At 35.6% G+C, this 27297-nt stretch overlaps 2 protein-coding genes across 2 annotated transcripts in view; both read right to left on the minus strand.

The window, feature by feature from the left end:
* Window positions 1-1440: 1440 nt before the first annotated feature.
* Gclm (glutamate-cysteine ligase modifier subunit) lies at window positions 1441-23527 on the minus strand. Its single transcript, XM_076861905.1, has 7 exons — window positions 22996-23527; window positions 18775-18840; window positions 14875-14959; window positions 11787-11846; window positions 10566-10768; window positions 9168-9282; window positions 1441-4780 (listed from the first exon to the last, which is right to left on the minus strand). Exons 1-7 carry the CDS (start codon window positions 23119-23121, stop codon window positions 4611-4613), a joined length of 825 nt encoding a protein of 274 aa, XP_076718020.1. The 5' UTR covers window positions 23122-23527; the 3' UTR covers window positions 1441-4610.
* Window positions 23173-27297, minus strand: part of Abca4 (ATP binding cassette subfamily A member 4) — a 154243-nt gene continuing 150118 nt past the window's right edge. Inside the window, exons 52-53 of the mRNA XM_076862541.1 lie at window positions 23446-23701; window positions 23173-23387 (exon numbers count right to left, since the gene is read on the minus strand). Coding sequence (XP_076718656.1) covers window positions 23173-23387; window positions 23446-23701 — 471 coding nt within the window. The remainder of the gene's footprint in view (window positions 23388-23445; window positions 23702-27297) is intronic.

Raw genomic sequence — 27297 nt, forward strand, 5'->3', positions numbered from 1 at the left:
TTCTTTCCTATAATTCCATACACATAAAATGAAATTTCCAACTTTTAAAAAAGTAACTAGAGGAAGGAAAGATTACTGCTTGGGAAAGAAATCCATATTTTCACCAGCAAGAGTATATATCCTGGGGCTGGGATTGTGGCTCAGTGGTAGGGTGCTTGCTTTAACATGTGAGGTACTGGGTTCCATTCTCAGCACCGCATATAGATAAACAAAAAAAGTCCATTGACAACTAATAGAAAATTTTTAAAAAGAGTACATATCCTGGAATTTAATGGAATACTGTCTTCAAGATGCTAAGGAAAAGTATCTGGGAATTTAGAATTTTACAATGTCAAATGATTACTGATGATTGAGTAAAAATAAAGACGTTTTCAGACAAACAGGACCTACAGAGTTTACTGCCCAAAGACCTTTGGTGAAAGAATTGCCAAGAATATTTTTAAAAAGTGAACTTGGAGGAATAGAATACAAGAATCAACAGTGAGCAAAGAAATGGGGAGAAGAGCTGAATCGTAAGCTATATTTATCATAAAACCATCTTAATATGAATCAACAGACACACCAAAATCATCTGTCACTTTACACATTAAGTTATTGCTAAGGAGCCACTTTTGGGGCAGTGCAACTCTATATATATATACAGTCATATTCTGATGTATTTAGGGGAGTTGGGCAACTTGTAGTCTCTAATCAAATATGACCTTCCCATTACCTACTCTTGTCCCAACAGGAGCAGTTCCCTTTCTGGTATTAAGCTTTTGAAGGTGTTCTCATTGAATTTGTGTTTACATATAAACTGCTTCATTATTCAGTAAAAGTATATTTAAAAACTAGGGAAACAGAGGCCTTTGCCCACAATGTCCACATCACACTACCTCCTCTGACCTACTCTAAAGCTAAGTTCTTTAGGAACATATTTCTGTACCTTATTTTGTAACCCAGCCTCACTTCATTCCACATGCCCCCCAATCCTTTTCACCACTTCTGTCATTAATCAATGCAGCCTTTTATTGCTTTTATTTATATACAGATCTCCTCCACTTGCCGGCGAATATACTGTATATACTCCTGGAAGAAAAAGGGTTGTCTTGGGGCTGGGGTTGTGGCTCAGTGGTACAGTGCTTGCCTCACATTTGTGTAGCACTGGGTTCAATTCTCAGCACTGCATATAAATAAATGAATAAAATAAAGGTCTGCCAACACTAAAAAATATTTTAAAAAAAGGGGTGTTCTTTTCATCTGTGTCCACCTGTAGCACCTTGCACAGTGCTTAGCACATAGAAGGCACTCAGTAATCTATTGAATGAATGAAGCATGAATAGCTTTATGACTTAGATATTAAAAATTATTCAATTTATTTTCAAATCATACTCAATTTAAATCCAAATAGTTCAAAATCAGTATACTGCCCCAAGATGCTCCAACTATTGAAACAATCAATTTAAAAATATACAACTCACATTTTATTTTAGTTAAATTCATAATATAGGCAAAAGTAAAAATTATTATAAATATTTAGCTAATAGTGCTTTATATCTTGCTTTTATAGTACACTACAACAGACACATAAGAAAAAGAATTATCTAATTAAAACATTTTCCTAAGTATATCTCTAAAACCATAAAAATATTAATGTAAATCATGTTACATATATTTTAAAAATTAAGCTGCAATATCCCATCAGCAAGTTTATGGGGAAAAGACAGGTACATGTGTTGGTACATTTGAAAGTTAATGATGAAAAAATAGGTTCAGAATCATAAGTTGATGTATTTGAGTATGCATACACAAAGAATACAAATGGTTTAAATTATTAAAATAGCTGCACATTTCTCAAAATGCACATTTGGCAGCAAGATGAATTGTTCACCAATATACAATACATATATCAGGTGCTTACATCCCCAAAGATTGAAGATACTGGGTGGAAAACCAAGAAAGAAAATGTTATAGAAAGAAAAAATGGGTCTTAGACCTATTATTACTGAAAACTGATACCCTTAGTTACTACTTATTAGTTCTGGTATAGAAAAGTCTGAATCATTCATGCAAAGTAGATAATAATTTTTTATTTTCCATTTTACACACAGTTGTCTAAGTCATTTTTGAGAACTGAAAAATTATTAGCTATTATTTATGATTCAAGTTTTAGCACTGACCATCCATAAATGAATACTCTATTAATGTACTAGCACAATGTGGTTTTCAGAATTTATACCACATAAACAGATTTTATAAGACACTTAGGTCCTTCTGGTGTTTATGATTTCTTGGATGGGAATTTAATGTAGTATCATGGAGCAAATTCCAAGTTACAGTACATTATGTTAATTAAAGGCTCCAGGGTATTTTGGAAATGTAATAACAAGCTACAGTTTCTTTTGTACTTACTGGGAAAAAAACATATAAACTCTTTCTACCTTGGGTCACACGATTCACATCTCCCCTGAAAACATATCTGTTATGTACACTATTCCTAACTTAGCTTTCGGTTTTAAGCAGTTATTTGGTAGTATTACCACTTTTCATTTTATGGCTTTTAAAAGAGTAAGTCCTTGCTGGGCACAGTGGCATGTGCCTGTATTCTCAGGGATTTGGGAAGCCAAGGCAGGAGGATTTTAAGTTTGAGGCCAGCCTCATCAACTTAGCGAGACCCTGTCTCAAAAAATAAAAAGGGGTGGGATATAGCTCAGGGTTTTTTTTTTTTGTTGTTTGTTTGTTTTAAGGTTATTCAGTAACAGAAATTCAGAGTACAGAGTGACACAAAAAACTCATTAAAAAATTCCATACATGATCCCCTTCACAAAATGAATCTATAATCTTGCTTCTTGGGGCGTTAGGGCAGAGATAAGAAAAAAGCTCCTTATGAAGCTTGGATATTATCAACAATGTTGTTCTTTTTTCTCTCCATTTTCAAAATAACCCTTTACACAATCCATTTTTATAAGTTATGGGTTTTAAAAAATGATAAATGTGTGATATTCAAGTTCCCCTTTAAAATACCTCACCCAGCTTACTACTCAAATTTAAAATAAAATGACCACTTAAAGATTTACACTATACGAAAAATGTACATTTTCAAATTAAGAAGTTAACTATATACTAATAATATTATACAATTAATATAAAAGCTAAAAGTCTTTAAGAAGTTCAAAGTCTAAACAAGTTTTAGCAGGTAAATCAGTTGCTTTCATGTTATGATTCTAATGATTAATTTTTTTCTAACCAGAAAACCAGAAAACCTTACTTAGGAAAAGATTCTATTGTTGAACATGGAACCATACTTCTTTTCCCTAAGTTCATAAAATTTGAGATGTAGAAAATTTTAAAGAATTTTTCAAACTATTTGGTTTACTGATATAAGTATATGGAATTAAGGAGAGCTATAGTATATATCAAAGGTAACAGCTTATTTAATTTGTAATTTTTCTGATTCTTAAACTCATGAGGAATTACACTAAATTACCATATAATCTTGATTATATTGTTCTGCTTTAATTTAATTAAGACTAGGCTGGGAGAGTGACTCAGTGGTAGATCATGTGCTCAGCATGTAAGGCCCTGGGTTCAATTCTCAACACCAAAATATCATGAAATAAAATAGCTAAGATCACATCTCAAACCAAGTTGTCTGAATAGACAATATTGGCCCTGAATTAAAGAATTTTTAAAAAGCATTTTCTGGCTTTAGTCCCTCCTAGTCCATTACTAATGGGGAATACATATCACATATTTTATTCAAATGAATCTTAATCCTTAGCTCTGTGCACCTCTCCACTCTCCAGAGCCTGTAGGGCCCAGCATGTGGTAAGTGTAATACTTAATGAACATTCTTGAATGAGGAGCAATATACCAAAGATGGATTAAGAATTACAAAGAATCTGGAGATAGTGAATGCTTTTACAAAGCTCCCAAACAATATTTTCAAAGTTTCTAGTTTCCTTTTCAGGTTTACTTTGGTTTGCCCTTTTAAATAATAGGAAGAGAAAATATGGCACAAGAATATACGGTTAAATCTCACAGCTAAACTACAAGCAAGAACACATAAAATTTTTTTAACGTTTCCATTCATATACTGAAGAATGAATTTTATTTACACCACTGGTAAATCCCAACTGCTCCAATTAATCTGACATATAATTACTTTACTAATGACAGGAAAAAAATATCTTCCAGTATTTTCATTTTAACAATTATAATAAAACTGCTTAGTTATATTATAGAGTAATAGGCAATTAATGATTTTTTGGGGAAATAAAAAATATGTATATACATTACCCTGATGTATAGGCCAAAATATATCTAACAACAAATTTTCTTGATTTTTATTACTCATAAAAATAAAGGAAAATATATATTGCAAGTATTTTCTTTCTAGACAATTTCAATTAGAAAATAATAGTTTAATGAAAACAATACAGTGGTTCATGTGACTGGACTGACGGAGGCAAGAGAAGTAATCAAAAGTTGATAGACAACATTCTGTTAAATACAGCTAAAGAATATGTGCCTAAATGACACAATTTATAGGCAACAGATTGATTTTTATACATCTCAATTTTATCTTATATTCAAGGAAAACACGGGTAAATAATGACCCTAAGTTGTAGTTAAGAACCCCTTCTTTTGGCTTGCAAAATGTAGCCTTTGGACTTAATAATTCCTCTACTTTTCACAATGACAGAGTATCGCAGCAGCCACAGTGGTACCCACTCATGTGCTTGAATGTCAGGGATGCTTTCCTGAAGAGCTTCTTGGAAACTTGCTTCAGAGAGCAGTTCTAAAACAACAAACAAAACCCCAAAGAGTTAAATTTGAAGACAGAAAACACATAACTATGTAGGTAAGCATTTAAACACAACAAAAGAAACATCCCAAACTTAATATAAAATTAACTTATTCTTTCATGTGTGCTATGAATCTGAACCAGAATATTAAAAATAGCCAGGCAGTTCTTTTAAAAGTACCCATCTCTGTATCATAATTTCCGATGTGCAGAGCCTGGATGTTTTGTTTTATTTTTTAATATTTCCAGGGAATTCTAATGTACAGAGAACATACAAAAAAGTGGAAAAAAAAAAAAAAAAAAAAAAGAAAGGTCACTTATAACCCTGCTAGCTGGAAATGATATACCATTTCTATTACCTTCAATTTCCTTACAACTTTTTTTCTGTGTATGTATGTATTGGAAATTAAAAATGATTTACAGTGTAAATGGAAAAATCATTAAAAATCATTTAAAAATCTTTGCCAAAGCTGGTCATGGCGGCACATGCTTGTAATCCCAGCAGCTCTGAAGGCTGAGGCAGGAGGATCACAAGTTCAAAGCCGGCCTCAGCAATGGTGTGGCACTAAGCAACTCAGTGAGACCCTGGCTCTAAATAAAATACAAAATAGGGCTGGGGATGTGGCTCAGTGGTTGAGTACCTTGAGTTCAATCCTCGGTACCAAAAAAAAAAAAGAGAAAGAAATCTTTGCCAATAGTCATTTTTAAATTTGCATTTTATTAATAAACTTATTATTTTCTTTTTCTTCTGGTTCTGGGGAACTCAGGGGCACTCCACCACCGAGCCACATCCCCAGGCCTATTTTGTATTTTATTTAGAGACAGAGTCTCACTGAGTTGCTTAGCACCTTACTCTTGCTGGCTTTGAAATCGTGATCCTCCTGCCTCAGCTTCTGGAATTACAGGCATGTGCCACCACATCTGGCTCTAGGAACTTATTATTTTCATTTCAAGCTTATATCTAAACCCTCTACTACCTCATCCCATTCCTCTCCTAACTACCTGTCTTCCAGCCACACTAATTTCCTTGCTGTATCCTGAAAGCCTCAAGCACATTCACAAACTGGGGTCTCTGAGTCAGCTATTCCTCCTTCCAGAACACTTCTTACCTTAATAGAGGCCTCCCTGACTGTCCCATGTAAAAAACCACCTCAACTTAGACCCTCTTTTTCTTCTTCAGCCAACTTTTCTTTAGAGCATATACCCCTACTTATAATTTTAATACTTATTTTCTTGTCTGTATCCTTCCATTAGAATAAGAATTCCATGAAGACTAGAATTTGTCTTAGTATTACATACCTATAGTACCTAAAACAGTGCTGAGTACATAGTAGGTGCTCAAATGTCTGTTGAATAAAAATGGAAAGATCACAGGGGTCAGAAGCAACCATATAGATAAAGATGAAGTGACTATCTACACTGTATGATTTGGGAGTGCTAACAGATCCAACTACCCCAAATGAACTGCTGTTGACACTTCATATATAATAAACTCTAAGTAAATGTTAGTATAATAGTAAACTCTAAGTAAATGTTAGCTATTTTCATGTTGTGGGCACTTTTCTGAGTATCTTCCATGTTTGAGCTCATTTAATCCATATAACCCTATGTGTTAGATACTATTATCTCCCTTTTGGGGGGAAACTGAAACAATGAGAGGTCACAGTTAGTAAATAGTTTCCATTAATATAAATGTCTCCTGGGAAAAGTAACAATAATATGGAATTATGTATCAGATGTCTAACAAGAGAAGGACCCTGAGGGAATGAGGCATAACACAGATTTAATGGCAATGGGTGGAGAGGTAAAGCAAATAAAAGGGGGAAGTTCCAAAGTCACGATCACCTACTTTACAATTTTACCCTAACTGTGGTTAAACTATTACTATAACTTTTAGGGTACAGGGTAGTGAACAATAAACCCATCCTGAGGAATAAGGGTAATTTTAGAACACAGGTAGACTAGACTTCAAGGAACTTAAAAAACAGAATTGTACTTCAGATGGCAAACAGAGTTCAGTGTTTTATGATTTGGTTACTTAGAAAATCTGACACAAAATTAGAGAACTATGCTACTCACTAACTGAACTATATACTTTCAAAATTAATTCAACTACATTAACTCTTTACAACTAGTAAACAGAACAAATCAAGTGAAGAACTGCTTCAATATAGATCAGAAAGTCTAAAGATTCATTAATGGTATATGCAGGAACACCCTATAAATTTTAAGCAGATTTGGAATAAAAAAGATAACCGTGTATCAAATTTTATCAGTAACACTAGAACATAAAAAAGATTAAATTAAATCTATCTCACGATGTATTTTGCCATACTAATGACAAATTAGCACACAACATTTAGTACATGAAGGGTGTATAGGCTAAACATCAGCTGTTGGCAACTACAACTATGATCAGTAACCCTTGAAAACAAGGATCTAACAATATAGAAAGTTAAACTTTAAATGGCTTATATTTCAGAATAAATCAACACAACAATTCTTTGTTACTTTTCATCAAAGTGACTTTTTAAAAAAGAATGTATTTGGGCTGTGGCTGTGGCTCATTGGTAGAGCGCTCACCTGGCACGTGGGAGGCACTAGGTTCGATCCTCAGCATCACATAAAAAAAAATTAAATAAAATAAAGGTAGGTGGCTACAACTAAAAAAATACATTAAAAAAAGAATGTATTTAACCTCCTTGTGAAAGTTTTATTGGAGTGGGCAGGCAAAGTCACTACAATTACTCTGATATCATTTAAATGAAACAGATAACAAAGTAAAGTTTCAGACTGAAATACTACAATACTAATGTTTCAAACCAGAGATAGCAGTGTTTCAAAACAGGATAACAGAGAAATTCTCCAATTTCATCTAGAACCTAGGTCCAGGTTCAAACTTCACCCTATGCCAGGTGAGTGACCTTGGCTACTTTCTTAAAACTTTAAGACTCTATGTCCTCATCAATAAAATGTCTTGTTTTAGCTATGGTGAAGATTATAGATAATCTTTCTGAGGTACTTAGTATGATGCCTGGCAATCAAGGAACAATAACTATTAAAACTCTTTTGATGAAACAGTCAAAAAATAAGAATGGGGCAGAATGTCTTAATAGGTTATCCACATTCTAAAAGTGAACAATCAACCTACAATATTATCTTTTTAGACGTGGAAGTAAAGCTAAATGTTTTTCCAAGGGATCATCTGTGAAATATAATTTCATCTAATACATAAATATATCTTTTTGTGGTGCTGGGGATTAACTCACGTATGCTAGACAAGTGCTATACTCCCAGTCCCTTCCTTCAATTTTTTTGGAACTAGAATCCCTGTAAAAATGTCACAGAGATTTACAACTTTCACAAATCATTAATTTGTAACCAAACATTTCTCACCTATACCAAAAATACTTGTTACAGCTTCTATGTGAGATTTATCTTTGCAAGTTATGTTGAACATTCTCTTCCCAGTCTTTCTAGTTATCTTGTAAAATGTTGATAGAAAATTATTCTAGGGCTGGGGATGTGGCTCAAGCGGTAGCGCGCTCGCCTGGCATGCGTGCGGCCCGGATTCGATTCTCAGCACCACATACAAACAAAGATGTTGTGTCCGACGAGAACTAAAAAATAAATATTTAAAAAAAAAAAATTCTCTAAAAAAAAAAAAAAATTATTCTAGAGGGGATATCGGTCAATGGTAGAGTACTTGCCTAGCATAGGTAAGACCCTGGCTTCAATCCTCAGTACCATACATAAACATACACACAAAATTATTCTTTGGAAGGTAGACAGGTCTTTCTAATTAAATAATGTTTCTGATTAACACCAAACATATATGTCTTGGCAGTGATGATTAATAAAATATCTGATCAATTACCTATTCCAAGATACTACATTTTAAATTAAATTGTATCTGCCTCTTTTTCTAGAGAATTACATTATTTAAATGGCCCTCTGGTCCAATCTTTGCTGTACTAGACAAGACTTATATACATTACTATTTAGAATGCCTTAAAAGATCTTTTCTTTGTAGTTTAATATTTATAAACCTCAATAAATCAGATGTTTAGGAAATGATCCCTTCACTTTTTCCCCCATTGGTATAAAAAAAAATAAAAGCATGTATGTTTTGAACTAACCATTAAGACTAGTTCCAGATAATACTTATCTAGAACTTTTATCATTGCACACATTTAAAATTAAATATTAACAAAATGCCTTTTTTTAAAAGCAGTGCTAGGGCCTAGGCCTAACCCCATGGGCCTGACACATGCTAGGCAAGTACTCTATCACTGAGCTACACCTCCAGCCCAACAACAAAGCGCCTTTGAAAGACAAAAGATAATGATCAATCTCTATAGATCAAAATTGTCAGTCTTACCTTTTGGATCATTATGAGTCAATAACTGTATGTCAAACTGTTTAGCAAATGCAGTTAAATCAGGTGGCATCACGCAGCAAGAAGCAAGATTAACTTGGTTACTATTTGGTTTTACCTAAAAGTGAAAATAAAATCATATCTTTACTAAATAAAATAATACAGAAAGTAGAACACAATAAGCAATAAAGGGGACTGGGGTTGTGACTTATCGGTAGAGTGCTCGCCTAGCATATACGAGGCCCTGGGTTCAATCCTTAGCACCACATAAAAATAAATCAATAAAATAAAGGTATTTAAAAAAATAAGCAATAAAAGGGTTTAATTATAGAGTATAGGGAAAATCACATTTTACAGTGCTTAAAGTTTGTAAAATACTTTTACATGAATATCCTTATTCATATGTGCTTTTCCAAACCATGTCAGTGATAAGAGGGAAAGGAAAAATAGTTCTAGGAGGAAAAAGCCAAAATAGAACTACACTATTAAAAAATCTCTGTTAGAATCATTTAGTAATGTGATACATCTGCTTCGGAGACAAACATGATTTTAAGTTTGTCTCAGCAACAGAAAAAATATGTCTTAAAGGTAGAGAATCAAATACAAGTAAATACATTTAATGTCAAAATATAAAATGTGGCTATTAATCAGCACATTTTGAAAGAGAAGAATTCGATAACTTCTAATAACTGCCCTGGTTAATTTCTATATAGATTCTGGATCATCCAAGTCTCTTCAGAAGGTTCTTGACCATGTCTAGCTACTAAATCTGAAGGAGAAGGTACAATAATTTATCCAGGGTTTTTCTGCCCACAAGAAACTGAAAGTTCTGAAAGAAGGCTGAATATTTGAATAGAGAATAAAAGGAATGGAGAAAATTATAAAAGAGTAAAAGGTAAAATATTAATAACTTCCCTCACAATTTTGCAGGTAATTAGATGAAAGAGTAGGGATGATTAATGATTGACGTATCAAGCTATAAAAACAGAGTCCTATACATCTTTAAGTAATAGTCAGCAAAATATTTGTTACATATAATATTCCCTTACTTAGGAAATTAGAGCCACAGTCTCTCATTATATCTAAAGAAAAATGTAACATTTTCATCACATATGTAAAACTGAAAGAAACAGCATAATCAGCTTGCAATTAAAGCTTCAACACACATTTTCTAGTGTTTCTATCACTCATTTTAAAAGGAATATTTAGTTCAAGTTGACATATATTCTAAAAACCCCCAAACCCTCAAGGCTTTAGATAAAACCTGCCTCAAAGCTCCCATACTTGGAGTAGGTACCATTTAGTAAGTGTGCATTATGTGCATTGTGCTTAAAAGTAAGCAGCAAAGGCTAGAAATAGTAGATTCCTCCCCAGAGTGCACAGGATCTGGCCATCCTTTACCTGTGCCCACTGATAGAGCTGCTCCAACTGTGTTTTATCTAGATCCGAGGTACCTATAGCAACAATCTTCTTGCTTTGAACTAAGTTTTCTAATTCTTCCCAATAAGGCTGTAAATGCTCCAAGGAAAGATTAACTCCATCTTCAATAGGAGGTGACGCAATGATCACAGAATCCAGTTGTGCAACTCCAAGGACTGAACAGGCTGATGGGAAGAAAAACACAAAAAGGATCAATGTCTGCTACATAATAAAAACAAGAATTATTAATGTGTTCAAAGTATCCCACTGAATTCTATTCATATCATTCACTAATTTTCCATATAACAGATTATTTCAGTTTACCTGTCATTTAGAATATTTCCATCTTCTGTATGCCATCTCTTTGTGGCATACCAGTGGGTTTCTCTGACCTGCTTTCTTTCTAGGGAGCTCAAAGCTACTATAGGATCCTCCTCTTTCTGGAGAACAGGCTTCCCTTTTGTTTTTTAGGCCCCAAGACTTTTTGGTGGTTTCCTTATCTTATCTTCATACAATTTTCTTCTCTAGTTCTACCTGTTTACTAGTATCTCATATGGATGATCATAAGAATTATGACCTTATTCTGTGACTAGTAGTCATAGCAAGAATCAGCCTGAAACTGAAAACTAAGACTACCTTTACAAAGGTAGATAATTTCTTAATTTATATAAAAAGAACTTAAGAGCTTATTTTAAATGACTATATTCACTCTACACTTATATGAAAAGGCCAATTATTTAACTTTGCAACATATATAAATGCTGAAAGAATGCTTTTAAAGTATTTAATAACTGTAATACTATAATCATTTAACCAAGTGCCAAAAATAGACATAAGATACTTATTTTTAGTTGTTGTCTTTGATTTTAATATTTTATTTATAGTATAAAAGAGCTAATAACATGATTAAGGAGAACTTCTATACCTAAGCAACATTTATTAGTCAACATTTAATAATCAATAGTCAATAATTAGCTAATTAAGTCAGAATTAGCTATGTCTTTTACAGTTTTCTTCTATATCAAAACATGAATATATATAAGTCAATATAATTCTATAGAGGCCTTAAGAAATTATCACTTAAAAGGTAAAATTACAATTTTCACATGTCCTTTCTTCAGTCTAAATCTGAACCCAAGTTATAACTAATAAAACTAAAGTAATTTAAAGTTCACTATTAAGAAAGTTAAATTTTTTGCTTACCCATGTCAATTGCATTCCTAGTTGATGATGAAGAATTTGATCCTACAATGAACAGTTTTGCTGAGTAAAAAAAAACAAACTGATTACTATATTTAGGTGTACGTCTTACTATGTAGTATTAACATGACAGATAATCCTTAATAATTTTTCGTTTCCTAGTCACATCATTTTATAGTTTTTAAGACATAAAAAAGTTGATATCCACTGTAACTTTTTAATTATATACTTAGTTGTGAAAAACTTATTAAAATTAAAAGCAATTATTAGAAGGCAGGTCAGACACAGGAGCTTATATTACTTAAAATATATATTTTTATGAATTAAAAATACAGCATATTACATCCAATAAACTATAATCTATAAAAAGACTAAATTAAAGCTGTTAAAATGACAAAATTGAAGGGAAAAATTCACAATCCTACCTTATCAATAGAATCCTTTTCATTTTCAGATACTATCTGCAGCTTTGGTCATTTGAAGATATATTTTTTTCTACTTCTGTTGGTTTACCTTTAGGTAATATTTTGAATAAATTTCTATGTATATTTAGTTATTTAAAAATTTTTATAATGGTAATATGCTTACTCTAGAAATGAAAATAATCTATAAAACTAGAAAGACCAAAAATAGCCAAGAATCTCATTACTCAAAGCAATTACTATTTATATTTTTGTATACTCTGTGTTTAATGTACAATTTTAGATACTCGATTTTTATACATGAACATTATCTATAATTCTGATAGGGTATAGTTCATTAAATGAGTTTCTGCTTATTGAACATTTAGGTGAGTAATATTCCTGTAGTACCAGCTTTCTGTTATCACATAAAATACTAAAACAACCATCTTTGAACTCTTTGTTCAACTTCAATTTTTAAAAATATTTTTAAAAAATATTATTTTAGTTGTGAAGGGACTCAATATCCCTATTTATTTATTTTTATGTGGTGCTGAGGATCAAACCCAGTGTTTCACATGTGAGAGGCAAGCACTCTACCACTGAGCTTCAGCCCCAGCCTCTTTGTTCAACTTTATACTGAATCAGGATGAATTGTTAGAAATGTGATTCAGTCAAAAGATCTGATGTTTCTTGTTGAGTCTTGCTCTATTTTACTTACTTTCTACTATAGAAAAGATGTGGCCCAGTTTACCAGAACACCAACACTGAAGAGTTTCCTCTCCTAATAATATAGGATCCTCAACATGCAAAGTCTATGCAAATATTCCAAAATCTGAAAAACTGAAATCTGAAACACTTCTGATCTCAAGCATTTTGGATACTAGATCCCATAATTACACTCTATGAAAATCCTCTCCATCACTCTCCCTTGATTCATGAAATGGCTTCCTGTTTTTGAAAGATGAAGCATTTTTAGAGAGGTAGAAAGAAGAAAGTTCCTCATATGGGGAGGATTTTGATATCTATCAAATATTTCATGCCATATAGGAACTGAGGACAACCTGTAAAAAATCCAAAATAAATCTTCATCATGAATTATAATTAATGACACAAAGTATGATGTTTTTACTTCTATACCTACACAAATAGCAATGTTAAATTAACAGAAAGAAATGGATTTTGGAGTTGGGCATACCTGAATGAACTCCTGGTTTAACCATTTACTCTATAACAACTTTCTTTTCTTTACGTTCTTTTTTAAAAAGTAGGGCCTTGATATGTTGCCCAGGCTGGTCTTAAACTCTTGAGTTCAAATAATCTTCCTGTCTCAGCCTTCCAAGTAGCTGGGACTATCGGTACAACCCTCTATACTCAGTTGTATAATAACTTTCAAGTTATTCAATTTATTCAATATCTAGTACAATGAGAATAATAGATCAAACTTGTAGGTTTGATTTGATAATTATATAAGAAAACACAGCACTTAAGTGACAATTACTATGCCTGGTATAAATTAAGACTCAATAAATAGTAGTCAGTATTATTAGAATCAAAAGACAATGCTCGATCTCATCATACGTGTGGATCTTAATAATAATAATACTTAGCAATGACCACAATAACATGGTAATTAAAAACAGATATCTAGCATGCATTTTGTAGCAAGCACTATGCTATGTACTTTCTTAGTTATTTCATCCAGTGTATACAGAAGCCTGTGAAATAACTGCATCGTTATTTTATGGATGAGGAAACTGAAGCTCAGATTAAATACTTTGTTAGACCACGATTATACTGGACAGTAATCTACAAACCCAAGAATCTCAATCTGGGCTAGCTCAAGCTTTTTTTTTTTTTTTTTTTTTTTTAAAGAGAGAGAGAATTTTAATATTTATTTTTTAGTTTTCGGCGGACACAACATCTTTGTTTGTATGTGGTGCTGAGGATCGAACCTGGGCCGCACGCATGCAGGCGAGCGCATTACCGCTTGAGCCACATCCCCAGCCCCAAGCTCAAGCTTTTAATGACTATAAGCTAAGGACAGAACAGTACATTTAAATTTCTGGGATGTATTAGTCACTACAAATGTTGAATGGATATGTATTTTCTTGTTGCCCAGACTTCTTTCTACACTTTCTGGTGATGTCAGTCATTAGTTACTATCATCCCCCAGGAAGGGAGGGTTTATGCTTTGGGTAGACACTGCTCCTAAGCCTTCCCTTTATCCTTTCCATTTCTTCCACCCTAATCTTTTTACTGTTCTGAACACAGGTAAATTACATAAGAACATCATGAAGAGCAGGAAGTCAAACTTATACTCTGACTCCACTGAAGTAACCAGCACTGACTTCCTATAACTCCTTCTTAAGAGTTGACATTAAAGCTGGGAATAATCCCAGCAGCTGGGGAATAAAAAAGGGCTGGGGATGTGACTCAGTGGTTAATGCCCCTGGTTCAATTCCCGGTACACCACCCCACCACCACCCCTGCCAAAAAAAAAAAAAAAAAAAAAAAAAGTTGACATTAACATTATGTTTAAAAAGGAATTTTTATATTTTCCACACTTAGTGATGAAAGTGCTCATGACCCACAGTAAAGGAAGGCTTATTCCCATACCTAACAAAAGCTTACTATCCCTTCCTTCCATTATATAATAAATTGAATTGTAAAGTTATAAAGAACTTTACCAGAAACTTTCATTTCTTCTCTTTCATCAGGATTTATCTTTTCTACTGCATGAGATACAGTACACTCCAAGACATCTGGAAACTCCTAAAATAAACACAATATTTATAATGAATATAAAATTAGTGTTTCTGATTAATCATAAATTTTCCTATTGTTCATTAAACCCTTTAGAAGAGAACCAGTAAGACAACAGGATTTTATTGGTGCATTAAATTACACATAATAGTGGGATTCATTTGTTACATACACACCTAATATAACAAGAACTTCCCATTTCTCTCTATTTCCTCTCCCTAGTCTTCTTTCTCTACTCTGCTGGTTTCCCTTCTAGTATCATGAGATTTCCCCAACTTTTCCCCTCCCTTTTCTCTTGAGTTACATGTGAGAGAAAATGTATAACCCTGCACTTTCTGAATTTGGCTTACTTCGCTTAATATGATGCTCTCAAGTTCCACCCATTTTCCTATAAAAGACAAAATTTCATTCTTCTTTATGGCTGACTGAAACTACTTTTGGGGGGCGGGGTATTGGGTATTGAACTCAGGGGCACTCCACCATTGAGTCATATCCCCAGCCCTATTTTGTATTTTATTTAGAGACAGGGTTTCACTGAGTTGCTTAACACATTGCTTTTGCTGAGGTTGGCTTTGAACTCGCAATCCTCCTGCCTCAGTTTCCTGAGCAGCATAGATTACAAGCATGTGCCACTGCACCCAGCTTACGTTTTTATATGTATATTTTCTTTATCCATTCATCCACTGACAGTTACCTTAGGTAATTGGTTCCATAATTTGGCTACTGTGAACTGGGCTGCTATAAACATGGTTATGCTATAACAGTACAGTATAGTGACTTTAATTCTTTAGGATAAACATTGAGAAATGGAATAGCCCTCTCTAGCATTTGTTATTACTGATATTTTTGATGGTTGCTATTCTAACTGGAGTAAGATAAAATCTCACTGTAGTTTTGATTTGCATTTCCCTAATTGCTAAGAATGTTGAACACTTTCTTAAACTGGTTGGCCATTTGTATTTCTTCTTTTGAGAAGGGCCTGTTTATTTCATTTGCCTATTTATTGGTTGAATCTATGTGTGTCTATGTTAAGTTTTTTTGAGTTCTTTATATCTTATGGATATTAATCCTTTGTCAGAAGAGAAACTAGCAAAAATTTTCTCACATTTTACACATTCTCTCTTCATACTCTTGGTGCCTTTCCTGTGCAGAAAGAGCTTTTTTAATGTGATGTCATCAATTTATTAATTCTTGTTATTATTCCTTGAGCTTTAGGAGTCCCATTGAGGAAGTCACTGCTTATACCTTTATGTTGCAATGTTGATCCTACATTTTCTTAAAGCAGTTGCAAAGTTTCTGGTCTACTTCATAGGCTTTTGATCCATTTTATATGGACTTTTGTGCAGGGTTGAGAGGGATCTAGTTTCATCAACGATTTTCCCAGCACCATTTGTTAAAAAGGCTGTTTTTCCTCCAACGTATGGTTTTTAGTGCCTTTCTCAAGGATCAGTACCTTTGTGGGTTTGTCTCTGTGTCTTCTATTCCTTTCCACTGGCTTAGGTGTCGGTGCGTCAATACAATGCAGTTTTTGTTACCAACCTTTGTAGTATAATTTGAAGTCAAGTATTGTGATGCCTCCAACATATTTGGGGGGGGCTCAGAATGGCTTAAGACAATAGGATTGTTTACTTGAGGTCTACATGGGCTTCTCAAAGGTTGTAGAGCTTGGACATAAAGATAAAATGCTATGTGTATGTGTGTCTGTTTTCTGGAGAAAAGTATCTCATTTTCATTCAGTATTCAGAAGAATGCATGACCAAGACTTCTTTTTAAAAAAATAATCAAGCAGGAGAGGAGTACATGAGGAGTTAACAACCACTAGATATAATACATAAATTTTACTTAAAAAGAAATCAATGAGCTGGGCATGGTGGAGCACGCCTGTAATCTCAGAGGCACAGGAGGCTCAGGCAGGAGGACTGCAAGTTCAAAGCCAGCTTCAGCAAAAAAGCAAGGTGCCTCTGAGCTACTTGGCAAGACCATGTCTCTAAATAAAATTAAAAAAAAAAAAATTGGGTTGGGGATGTGGCCCAGTGATCAAGTGGCCCTGAGTTTAATCCCCAGTAGCTAAGAAAAAAAAGAAAGAAAGAAACAAATGAAAAATAAACTATTCTTCTGAATATTATGTTAAAAACATTAAAAATTTACATGTTTTTAACAAAATGTTAAAAACTTTCTACAATCACAAACTTTTAAGAAAACTTTTCTTAAAAAATTTTAATGTCATTCAAGTTAAACCTGTGAGGAATGTAGGTGATTTTTGAAAGTATGTTTTAGAGTAGTTTTAGATTCACAGCAATACTGAGCAGAAAATACAAAGATTTCTCATTTACCTCCTGCATCCACACATGTATTGCCTTGCCCATTATCAACATCCCCATCAGATGGTACATTTATTACACTTGATAAGCTTACACTGACACATCAAACGGGTTCACTCTTAGTATTAAGCATTCCATGGATTTGGGCAAATGTACAACAACAATGTATCCACCATTATGAGATTACTGCCATAAAAACCCTTTGTAGTAAAGAAGAAAAAAATCTTCTGTGCTCCAATTATTCATCCCTCCCTTCCTTGTGAGCCCAGCAACCACTGATCTTCATACCATCTCCATGGTTTTGCTTTTTCTAGAACATTAAATAGGCGAGATTACATAGTATGTGGCCTTTTCACATTTGACTTTTTTTTCACTTGGTTAATATGCATTTAAGATTATTCCATGTATTTTTGTGGCTTGACAGCAAAGAAACAATATTCTATTGTCTGGATATACCAAACTTTATGTACATCTACTGAAGGATGTTTGGTTGCTTCCAAATTTAGCAATTATGAATAAAGCTGCCATACATATATCTGTATGCAGAAATTTTCATGGACAAAAACTTTCAACTCCTTATGACAGACACCAAAGAGCAAAACTGCTGTATCACATGACAATAGTATGTTTAGTCTTGTAATCACAAACATTTTTTTTTAACAATTTTTTCCTTGACTTCAATTTTTTTAAAAAAGCATGGCCCATTCTAATGCATTAAAACGAATAATTTGTAAGGATAATGATAAAAATGTTAGTACTTATCAGTAAGAAACATTCATTTACCAAACAAGATTTAACAAAACAGCGAGGCCTTTCCCATGATTGAAAAACACATTACAAAACCTAGTACATACCAAGAGTCCAGTTACAAGTCAGGCATACATACGGTAAATGGTCATTTCAGAGAAGCAGAAATCAAAGACATTAATCAATGTCTGCATAGTAGCTATAGGGTTATAAATCTGCACTATGCACAAGGGAACAAGTGTTTTGCACATGTCCTCTTTCACACTTTTAAAATGGTCTGGATTTAGGGTGGTTACAGACAGGTACTTTTTACATTAACATTTACAATAATAATCACATACTGACATTTAATAAAATATTGTTCTTTATTGTTTCATGATAGAAATTATTTCTAGGGACTATATTATTGAAGTGGATATCAGATATTCTAAGTAATCTACCAATCAAAGCTGCTTGATAATCATCATCTACTAGACCAATATCAATAGGAACAAAGCACTGCTGGTGAGGAAACTAGTGGGAATTAAGCATGAGAATCCCATCATCTTGTCTAGGTTGAAGAGTTGCCTACAGAGTTCAGATTTTCTTCTTATGCTTAATTCAACTGAATCAGATTGCCATCTCAGCAACTCAGCCACAAACAGTTTGATGGCTCATTGACTTTTTGACTTCTCTCCCCAAACTTAGGAAGTTAACTTCCTGCTTACTTCACTTCCCTTTTGATCTGCAGGATTTCTGCAGTCACTTTCCACTTACCCTGACCAAATCTGGGCTGATTTGGGAACTCCACTCATTCAAGGTCTTTTGGATACAATCTCGAAGCTGCAAAAGGAATGCATTTTTAAACTGTTAATAAATCTCTATTCACTCCCCTTACATCTATAAACAAGAATGCATAGTTTGGTAAATTAAGCAGGGGAAAAAAAAAGACATCAATAGGATTTATCATACAAACCCTTAATTCTACAGGTTTTTGTTTCCTTCAACAGATAAATTCAGACCTGTTTTTATTCTACTCTTAATTCTCAAACATTCTTAACCCAAAGCATTATTCTAATTATTTTTACACTGTTTATGTACTAAGAAAACTTTAAACTTACACACATTCATAAAGAAACAAAAAATGATTTCAAGAATAAGGTTATAAACAGAGGAACTTGGATTTAAGCCAGAGACACTAAAATTCTTATTAACCATTATGCTACATTCCTTGAAGACAAGCAACAGAATAAGTGTGGCCAGAGGAACTTCTACATCAGAATCCCTGTGGTGTTTATTAAAGACTCAAACTCTCGCTCAATCCTAGACCTGATGAACACTCTCCAAGTGCAGCCAGGATTTCCATTTTAACAGGCATTCCAACTAATCACTATGTACCCTGAAGTCTGAGAATCAAAGGACAGCTGTACCTTACAGAAGTCAAGGTGCATAATAATGATAGTCCATGAGTCATTTCCTAACACCTCAGTATATGTCTAACTTGTTTTCAATGTTTTCTTGGATAAACATTATTTATCCAATATGCTATCCACAAGAGCATGTTGTAAATTCATTAAGGAGTTTATTCCATTTATATCTCTTATGTCAATGTGTTTCAAACTTACTTGACAGTAGCCCAAAGTAAGGTGTATATTCACTTAATGAGTGAAAAAAGACTTAGCTTCATATGAAGGAACAAAAAAATTCACAAAACAATATTTATGGTCACTACATGCCAGTACTCTAGCGGCTTTTAGTCTTTTAATCAGAAAAAATATGATGTTCTATGACTCACTAAACTAATTTGTGACCACTAATTGGTCAACACCAGCAGTTTGAAATCACCATCTTAAAAGATAACAAAGGTTACAGTACTTTACCTTCTTTAGGCAATCAACAAAAAAAGAAATGAGCAATGAGAGCAAGCCCCTGAACTGCAAAAGCACTTTCTGAACAGGGACAATAGAGAGTAAATTTCTAAACAATAATTGCTTATGATGAAAACTGACACAAGCATTTTACCACTTCTTAATCTTAATCACAAGGGAAAACTGGTTATTAATTTAAGGGTACACAACCACTTATGTTAGGATTTACAACCCACAACAATAATTTATATGCTATCCATAATAACTTACTTAAATTTAAGTTACCAGGTCTATATCTGTATGCAAAATTTATTTCTAACAAAATTGAGATCAGTAGGTAAAAATTAGTTGATAATCTTTCCAGATAAATCAGTAACTGTTGAGGAAGCAGGACTGATAAAGTCAACAATTTTATCAGGACTGCTTTGGTTCAAATTGTGGGAGAAGTCTAAGAAATTTTTCTTTGGAAGAATGATTCATTTACATACAAGACTTTCCTGATTAATTCTTCAATTCAGAAAGATAAGTGTATTTTCAGAGTATTTACCCCTTTTCTGAAACCATCTCTTTAATTAATCTTGGTTTCTGCAAAATTCAGGATAAATTGTAGCAAAGTCTAAAGTTATATAAGAAATTCATTGACTATATCACAAACTGAATGATTTTTAATCTTGTAAGTTACATGCTATCTATATTGACTGAATATTATTAACCTTATACCTTTTTGTTTCCTGCTTTCTTCATCATCACATATACAGTAAATACTAAAGATAAATATCATCACAATGTAGTCTACATTAGATCTGGAATGGCTCAAGAATTTTAAAAATACCACAATTAAACTGATCAAATACTCAACAACAAAAAAAGACAACACAATCTTATAAAGATTTATTTAAAAACAATATTTGAACCTAGTTTCAATACTCAGCACTGTCATAAATAAATAATTTGTAAATATTTGATTTCATAAAACACTAGTGAAACACAAAAATATGTGAAAAGATCAAAGAATCAAAAAAGCATTAGAACTAGAAAAGATCTTTTAAGAATCGAACACTCAACCAGCCCGGTGGTGCATGCCTGTAATCCCAGAGGCTAGGGAGACTAAGACAGGAGGATCAAAGCCAACCTCAGTAAAAGTGAGGCACTAAGCAACAGTGAGACCCTGTCTCCAAATAAAATACAACAACAACAACAACAAAATTAGGGATGGGGATGTGGCTCAGTGGTTGAATGTTTCCGGGTTCAACTCCTGGTATTCCCCCACCCCCCCCAAAAGAACTGAACACTACCAGATGTATAAATTTTCAATAATGATTTTTTTTTTTCACTTTCTTTAATCTCTTCAATGAGGTTGAGCTGTTTCAAGTGGTACATCCCAATTTGGAGCTCTCTATGTAAAATTCTTTACATAGAAATAACACATGCCTATCCTATTCTAATTAAACTGTTATAGTTTCCCTACAATATGCTGCTATTTCTTCAAGTTTTCCTCAAATATCCTAGGGTCTTTAGTTTTGTCCTACTCTGACAAGGCACCCTAAACAAAAAACTACAGACCAGAATTAATCTTCTGAACAATGTTTTTCAGAAAACTGCGTGCATCAGCGCACACTGTCCCAGTGTAGTTCAGTGGTGGAGCCCTTGCATAGCATGTGTGAGACCCTGAATTCCATTCCCAGCATCGTGTTAAAAAAAAAAAAAAATTAAAAACAGGATAGAAAAAAATTGAGATGGCTCAGTATACAAAGGTTAACATCTTTTTGTGAGATCTCTGTTTCAGATACATTGATACACACATATAAATATAAAATTATGAATGCATGAGTAAAATACATTTCTTACTATTTGGAGTAAACAACTTTGAAAGCCACTACTCTACGATGTGTTACAATGACAGAAGAGAGAAAATCTCACCCAATATTGTCAAAATACATGCAGAACTTTCAAGTACATTGGTCATCAGTGCTGAAAGAAATTAAGGCTTTATGTACCAAATATAGAAATACTTATCTTTCAGAGAGAGTCAAAGTGGGTGGTTTAAACAAAGCTGGAACCCAAACACAGAATAGGGTAGGAATTCTGGTGCATATTAAAGTGACAACCAAGAGTTCTCACCTCCTGAAGGGTGCTGGTTCCCCACACATACCAACTGCTACTTCCCGTATGGTCTGTGGACAACAGCTCTCTCATAAACAGCTAAAACTGACTCTGAACTGCTGATAACGTCATAACCTGACAGTTTAGGCAACCGGTTCTTTCAATCAAGATTCTCTTTCTGATGGAACCAGGTTATTTGGAGCATTTTCATATATAATTTCTTAATTCTCACAACTTCATGAGGAAGGTAGCACCCAACTTCAAAACTACTTTCTAAAAGTCACACAGCTCCTAAAGTAATTGTTTATTATTTTTACGTTTAACCAACACATCATAATCGCACATATCCATTGGGAATTTTTCAAGTACTAAAATTATTCCGTGCCTCCAATTACCTGTGCAGTGAATGGATGACTACTCACTGGCTCAGGAACAATCAGCAACAAAGGGGTAACAAGTGCATACTTCCAGATTAACATCTGCCACCTCCAACTAACTGGTGATCAGTCTTCGGGAAAATAAAATGCGGCCGATCAACTTCCAGTAAGAAAAAAAGATATATCTACGCCCAAATCAAATTTGAGGGTTTCGTCATTTGCTTCACAGCAATAATATCAACATGATCAAAGTTAAGCGTATTGTGAATACTATCATTTACCAAAGGTTAATCTTTGGAATATTCCTTTCGAAAGGAAAGGGTGGGGAAGGGAGCAAGAGATGGAGAGAGGCACCCAGCCACGTACTGGCGCTCCCCGACTCCCCTGCCAGGGAGAGGGATCCAGTGCGTCTCAGAGTTCTGCTATCCGCCTTGGTAGAGGCTGCACTCTGTGCAGTTGCACCTGCTGAGTTTTTAGGACGCTCGGTCCCAGGCGGCAGGTCCGGATGCGAGGTTGCACAGACCCCGGCCGCAGTCTGCCGCCCCGCCCCGCCCACCCCTCTGCGCCCAGAAGCGCCCTCCCGCACCTGCCCTGGCCCGCGGCCTGCCCCAGAACCTGGGTCTGCGCGGACGCTGCTCGCCGGCCCTCACCTCCTCGCTGTGCGTGGAAGGGCACTTCTTCCGCAGGCGGCCCCAGTTCAGCAGGTTCCCGGTCTGCAGGTGCAGGGTGCGGGCCCGCGCCAGGAGCGCCCCGGCCGCGCGGCTGTCGGTGCCCATGGAAGCGGCTGCCCGAGGAGCCAAGAGGTGACGGGGCGGGCGGGAAGGCGGCTATCTCGTAGGACGCGGTTCCCGAGGCCGCAGGGGTGTGCGCGAGGCTTTTGACCCGCGTGGCGGGAGCCCGATGTGCGCTCCGGCTGGAGGAGGCCGGACGGCGGCGGAGCGGCGGCCGGGAGGGAGGTGCTGAGGCTGCGGCTCCGGCTGCTGCGTCTCTGGCGTCTGCCGCCGCCGCGGGAGAGTTGACTCCAAACTGTGGAAGCTGTTTCCTGGAAGACAATGACTAAGCAGAAATCGTGGCGGAGAAAAGTGCTTCGTAACCGTTACTCGTCCCACGGCGGAGATGGGCGGGGCGCGAACGGGCTGCGGGACTCCGACCCGCGGGTGACTGGCCCCCGGCCTGCGGCGGGCGTGGCGGCGGGGCGGGCGGGCACGCCGGCCGAGTGCGCGGGCCGCGCTGCTGGCGGCACAGCGCGCGGCAGGGCTCCCCCTGGCGGCTTGAAGACTGTGCTCCCGACGTAGCCCGCTCGCTGGCGCGCTCCTCCACCAATGGAAGCCGCGCTGTTGGGTTCCTCACACGCCCCTTTAAAAGGACAGACAGATGAAGGGTCCGCCCAGCCTTTGAAACACCAGCTGGGTTTGGCTTTGGCGGGCAGGTTTTAATGCACAAGTGCCCTTTATCTACTTTACCATCTTTAAGAACCTTCCCGCCCCACAAATGCCAATTTTTCTTCATTACTTAAACGTCTGTTAATTTACCCTGGTATGGTGTGAAGTCAAAGAATAAGACTTACTCTTTGCCCTTGCAAAGCTTAAGTTGCCGAGATGAGGCCTAAGCATATTGTTACCAATATGTCCCCAATGCTGAAGTATAACACAAGAGAAGCACCCTAAGGCAAGTTTGAGTGGAAAGTTGAAGCTTTATTAAAGGACAGCAGAAAAGACTTCTCCCTGGAGGAAGAAAGGGACCCAAGAGGTGGAATCCATGGAAGGGGGAGGTCTTCCATCTTTTATAGCTAAGGTCTACATTCAGCTTTCCCGCATTCCTGTCGCATTCCTGTCCTTGCAGTGAGGGAATGTAGGTGGGAAGGCCCAAAGGGTGGGGGGACAGGTGGGCTGAAGGAGTAATCTGGGCAGGAAGGGCTTTTGAATTCGCATTTCTTGGTTTGCTGGAAGCTGCTTCATTAACATTTCCTTGGGATGGGCTTCATCTTCTTCTTACTCAATATTAGACCTGATTTACATAACTACCTACCTTTAAATCTGGCTTCAATATGATACATTAAGTAGTATTATAAGAAAATCATAGGACAGTTAGTTTCTAGATGTGTTCACATTAAACGCAAATGGCTGAGTTGAGAGAAGGCTTTATCACTCATCCTGGTAGAGATGGTTGTGATATGATTCTTTACTCCCGTTTTCATGTGATAAACTTGATATAACATCCGTTTCAACATTTATTTAGCTTTCCTCAAGAAATCTTCAGTTGTTGGGGGAATCCGACATATTAAATGGCAAAATGAGGTTGTCATGAGAACAAAATCTACTGAAAAGAGATGACCTCAACTTGGTAATTAGATAAGACTTAGGGCAGAGATGAAGAAGATGATATTCTAGAAGGTTAGCAATTTGAGCCTGATGTTGAGCAAATATTTGTTGGCCATATCAACAGAGTTAAGAGTTCGTTGATGAAAAGGGTAATGCTAGAAGCAAGAACAAATATGGGCTTCTTTAGTGAATATAAGCGTTTGATCCTTAGGCTGAATTTGCTGTGCTATCACATCTTGACTTTTTTAGTCTAGTACTTGGCTCATAGCAAACATTCAGTAAGTGAGAACTCCTAATACTAATACCGCTATGTTTTCCCCTTACAGGTCAGTTCTCACAAGGTTGGTAAATTCATAACATGATTTCACAGCAAGCATCATATGAACTTTCTTGTGGTTCACAGCAATTCATTTAAGTAACTTGTTGAAAATCTCAGCTAACAGTAGATATAGGTCCTTCAACTTTAAACTCTTTACCCTTCCCTATTACAGGTAATTTAAATTCTTGAATGTGTTTGTGCATGATTTATATGCTTTGAATGCCTGAACAGCTTTAATTTACCCATATTATACTTAACGATAGCCTTGCCATAACACCACAATTTTGGGGTGAGGAAGATTAGTTTATTCTGAGGATAAAAAGAGGGACTAGAAATCAGAGGAACATCATTATATGGTTATTTTGAATGAGTCCTTTTTCTCATATCTAGGAAACAGGAGTAATGTTTAAAACACTTCCATCTTTGGGAATCATATAAATTTTGTGTTTAGGTATGTAAGGAAAGAAGTAATGAAGGAAATAAAGAGAGAAGAGGCAGCTCAACAGTACCACAGGTTTATTGGGGACAAACCTGTGGAGGGGCACCCAGTGGAGACTGAGACCCATCTTCTGCTTACAGCCTGGGGTAGTTATAGGGGCTTGAAAGGAGTAGGGAGATTTTTGAGGTTAGGCCATTGCTAGCAGATTGTCAGGGAAGGTCCTTGTGGTTATCACCTCTATTCTTTGAGGTGATCACTGTTCCATGTTGAACCAGGTGTTTTCAGGATTTCAGTCCCAGATAACAATTTCCTTTCTTTGCATAATGATAGAGTATTGTCAGGGCTCACGTTAGGCTGAATCAGTGACCACGAGGTGACTCTTATTCTAAGATGGAGGATATGTTTCAAAACGGCATTGCCTGTGTCAAGTCCTTCCTAATAAGATGCTTTATTTATTTATTTATTTATTTTGCAAAAGCTATGTAATCATTGACCACTTTTTTAAAAAAAAATTCTCCTTGACACATTATCTGCTACTACTCTTTATTCTCTTCTTTGAAAGATTCTTGCTTTTCCTGGAATACACTCTACCAGCGTCCCAAAGTATTTGATCATAGAACACTTCTGAAATCCTGGTGTACTGTTGGAAGCCCAACAGGTTGTCAGGGAAGGGTCCCTGTTCTTTCATCTTTCTCTTAATAGTATTTCTCCTAAGGTGCCTCTAGAAATTTGTATCTCCTATGCTTTTAGTTGTGAATAAATGTCTTCCTTAAAGATTCATCTAATACTAGATGATGAAAGAAATTACCATCAAATGCATTTGAAATTTGCTAATACTTGCTAATTCTGTACAGTTATGTTTAATATCTGACTAGTGTTAAATCAACTTTGGGATTTCTTTAAATTGTCTAATGTTGGTTTGAGGCAGAGAAATTTAAAACCAAGTCTAATCTGTCAGTACACAATAGAATGTTGAGAATTGGGTTCCATTTGACTGTCCCCAAATATGGTTTCAACCCAACATGCACACAGACTGAAGACAGAAAACATATTTGCCATTAAATGAAGAATTACCATCCTTCTTTTAGAGAGAACCTGAGGCTGCTGGGAAATCATGATCCCAGAGTCCTAATAAGGCTGAAATAGTGAATGATAGAAGGACCTCTGGTAAGCCACGAACTTTCCTCGGTGTTGAAGTCTCACTTGTGGAGTGAAGGAACTAGAATGGGTGGCACTATCTCACTATGGCTGGCTCATCTGCCAAAAAGAAGGACGTTACTGAATAATTGGCAACTGAGAAAATGAAGTTGTGAAAGGTTTTATTATCATAAGAGTTGAAATTCAAAAATAAAATATAGTATAATATTTAGAGATACTATTTGTTTCTATTAGACAATATTGATTTGAGATAGTCATATTTGCCTATTAATACTGTTTCTGATGCTGAATCATCAAATGCAATTTGTTTAGTAGGAATTGAAGACTGGTAGCTGCCTATGCATCTGTGGGTTATCTTGGTTTTGAGGCAGGGAGATTATAAATCTACTTTTTAAGCTGATCTTTCAGGGGTCTCCTATGCTCACTATACTTTGAGAACCATATTTTTGTTTGTTTGTTTTCTTTTTTGGTATCAGTGATTGAACTCAGGGGCACTAACCACTGAGCCACATTCCAAGTCCTATTTTGTATTTTATTTAGAGTCAGGGTCTCACTGAGTTGCTTAGCACCTCATTTTTGCTGAGACTGGCTTTGAATTCTTGATCCCCCTGCCTCAGCCTCCCAAGCTGCAGGGATTACAGGCATGCACCACCACATCCGTTTTGAGAATCATTGATTTTATATGTGTATTTTCTTTGACATCTGACCTCAAAGA

This window comes from Callospermophilus lateralis, chromosome 7, assembly GCF_048772815.1.
Source record: "Callospermophilus lateralis isolate mCalLat2 chromosome 7, mCalLat2.hap1, whole genome shotgun sequence".
Classification (NCBI taxonomy): domain Eukaryota; kingdom Metazoa; phylum Chordata; class Mammalia; order Rodentia; family Sciuridae; genus Callospermophilus; species Callospermophilus lateralis.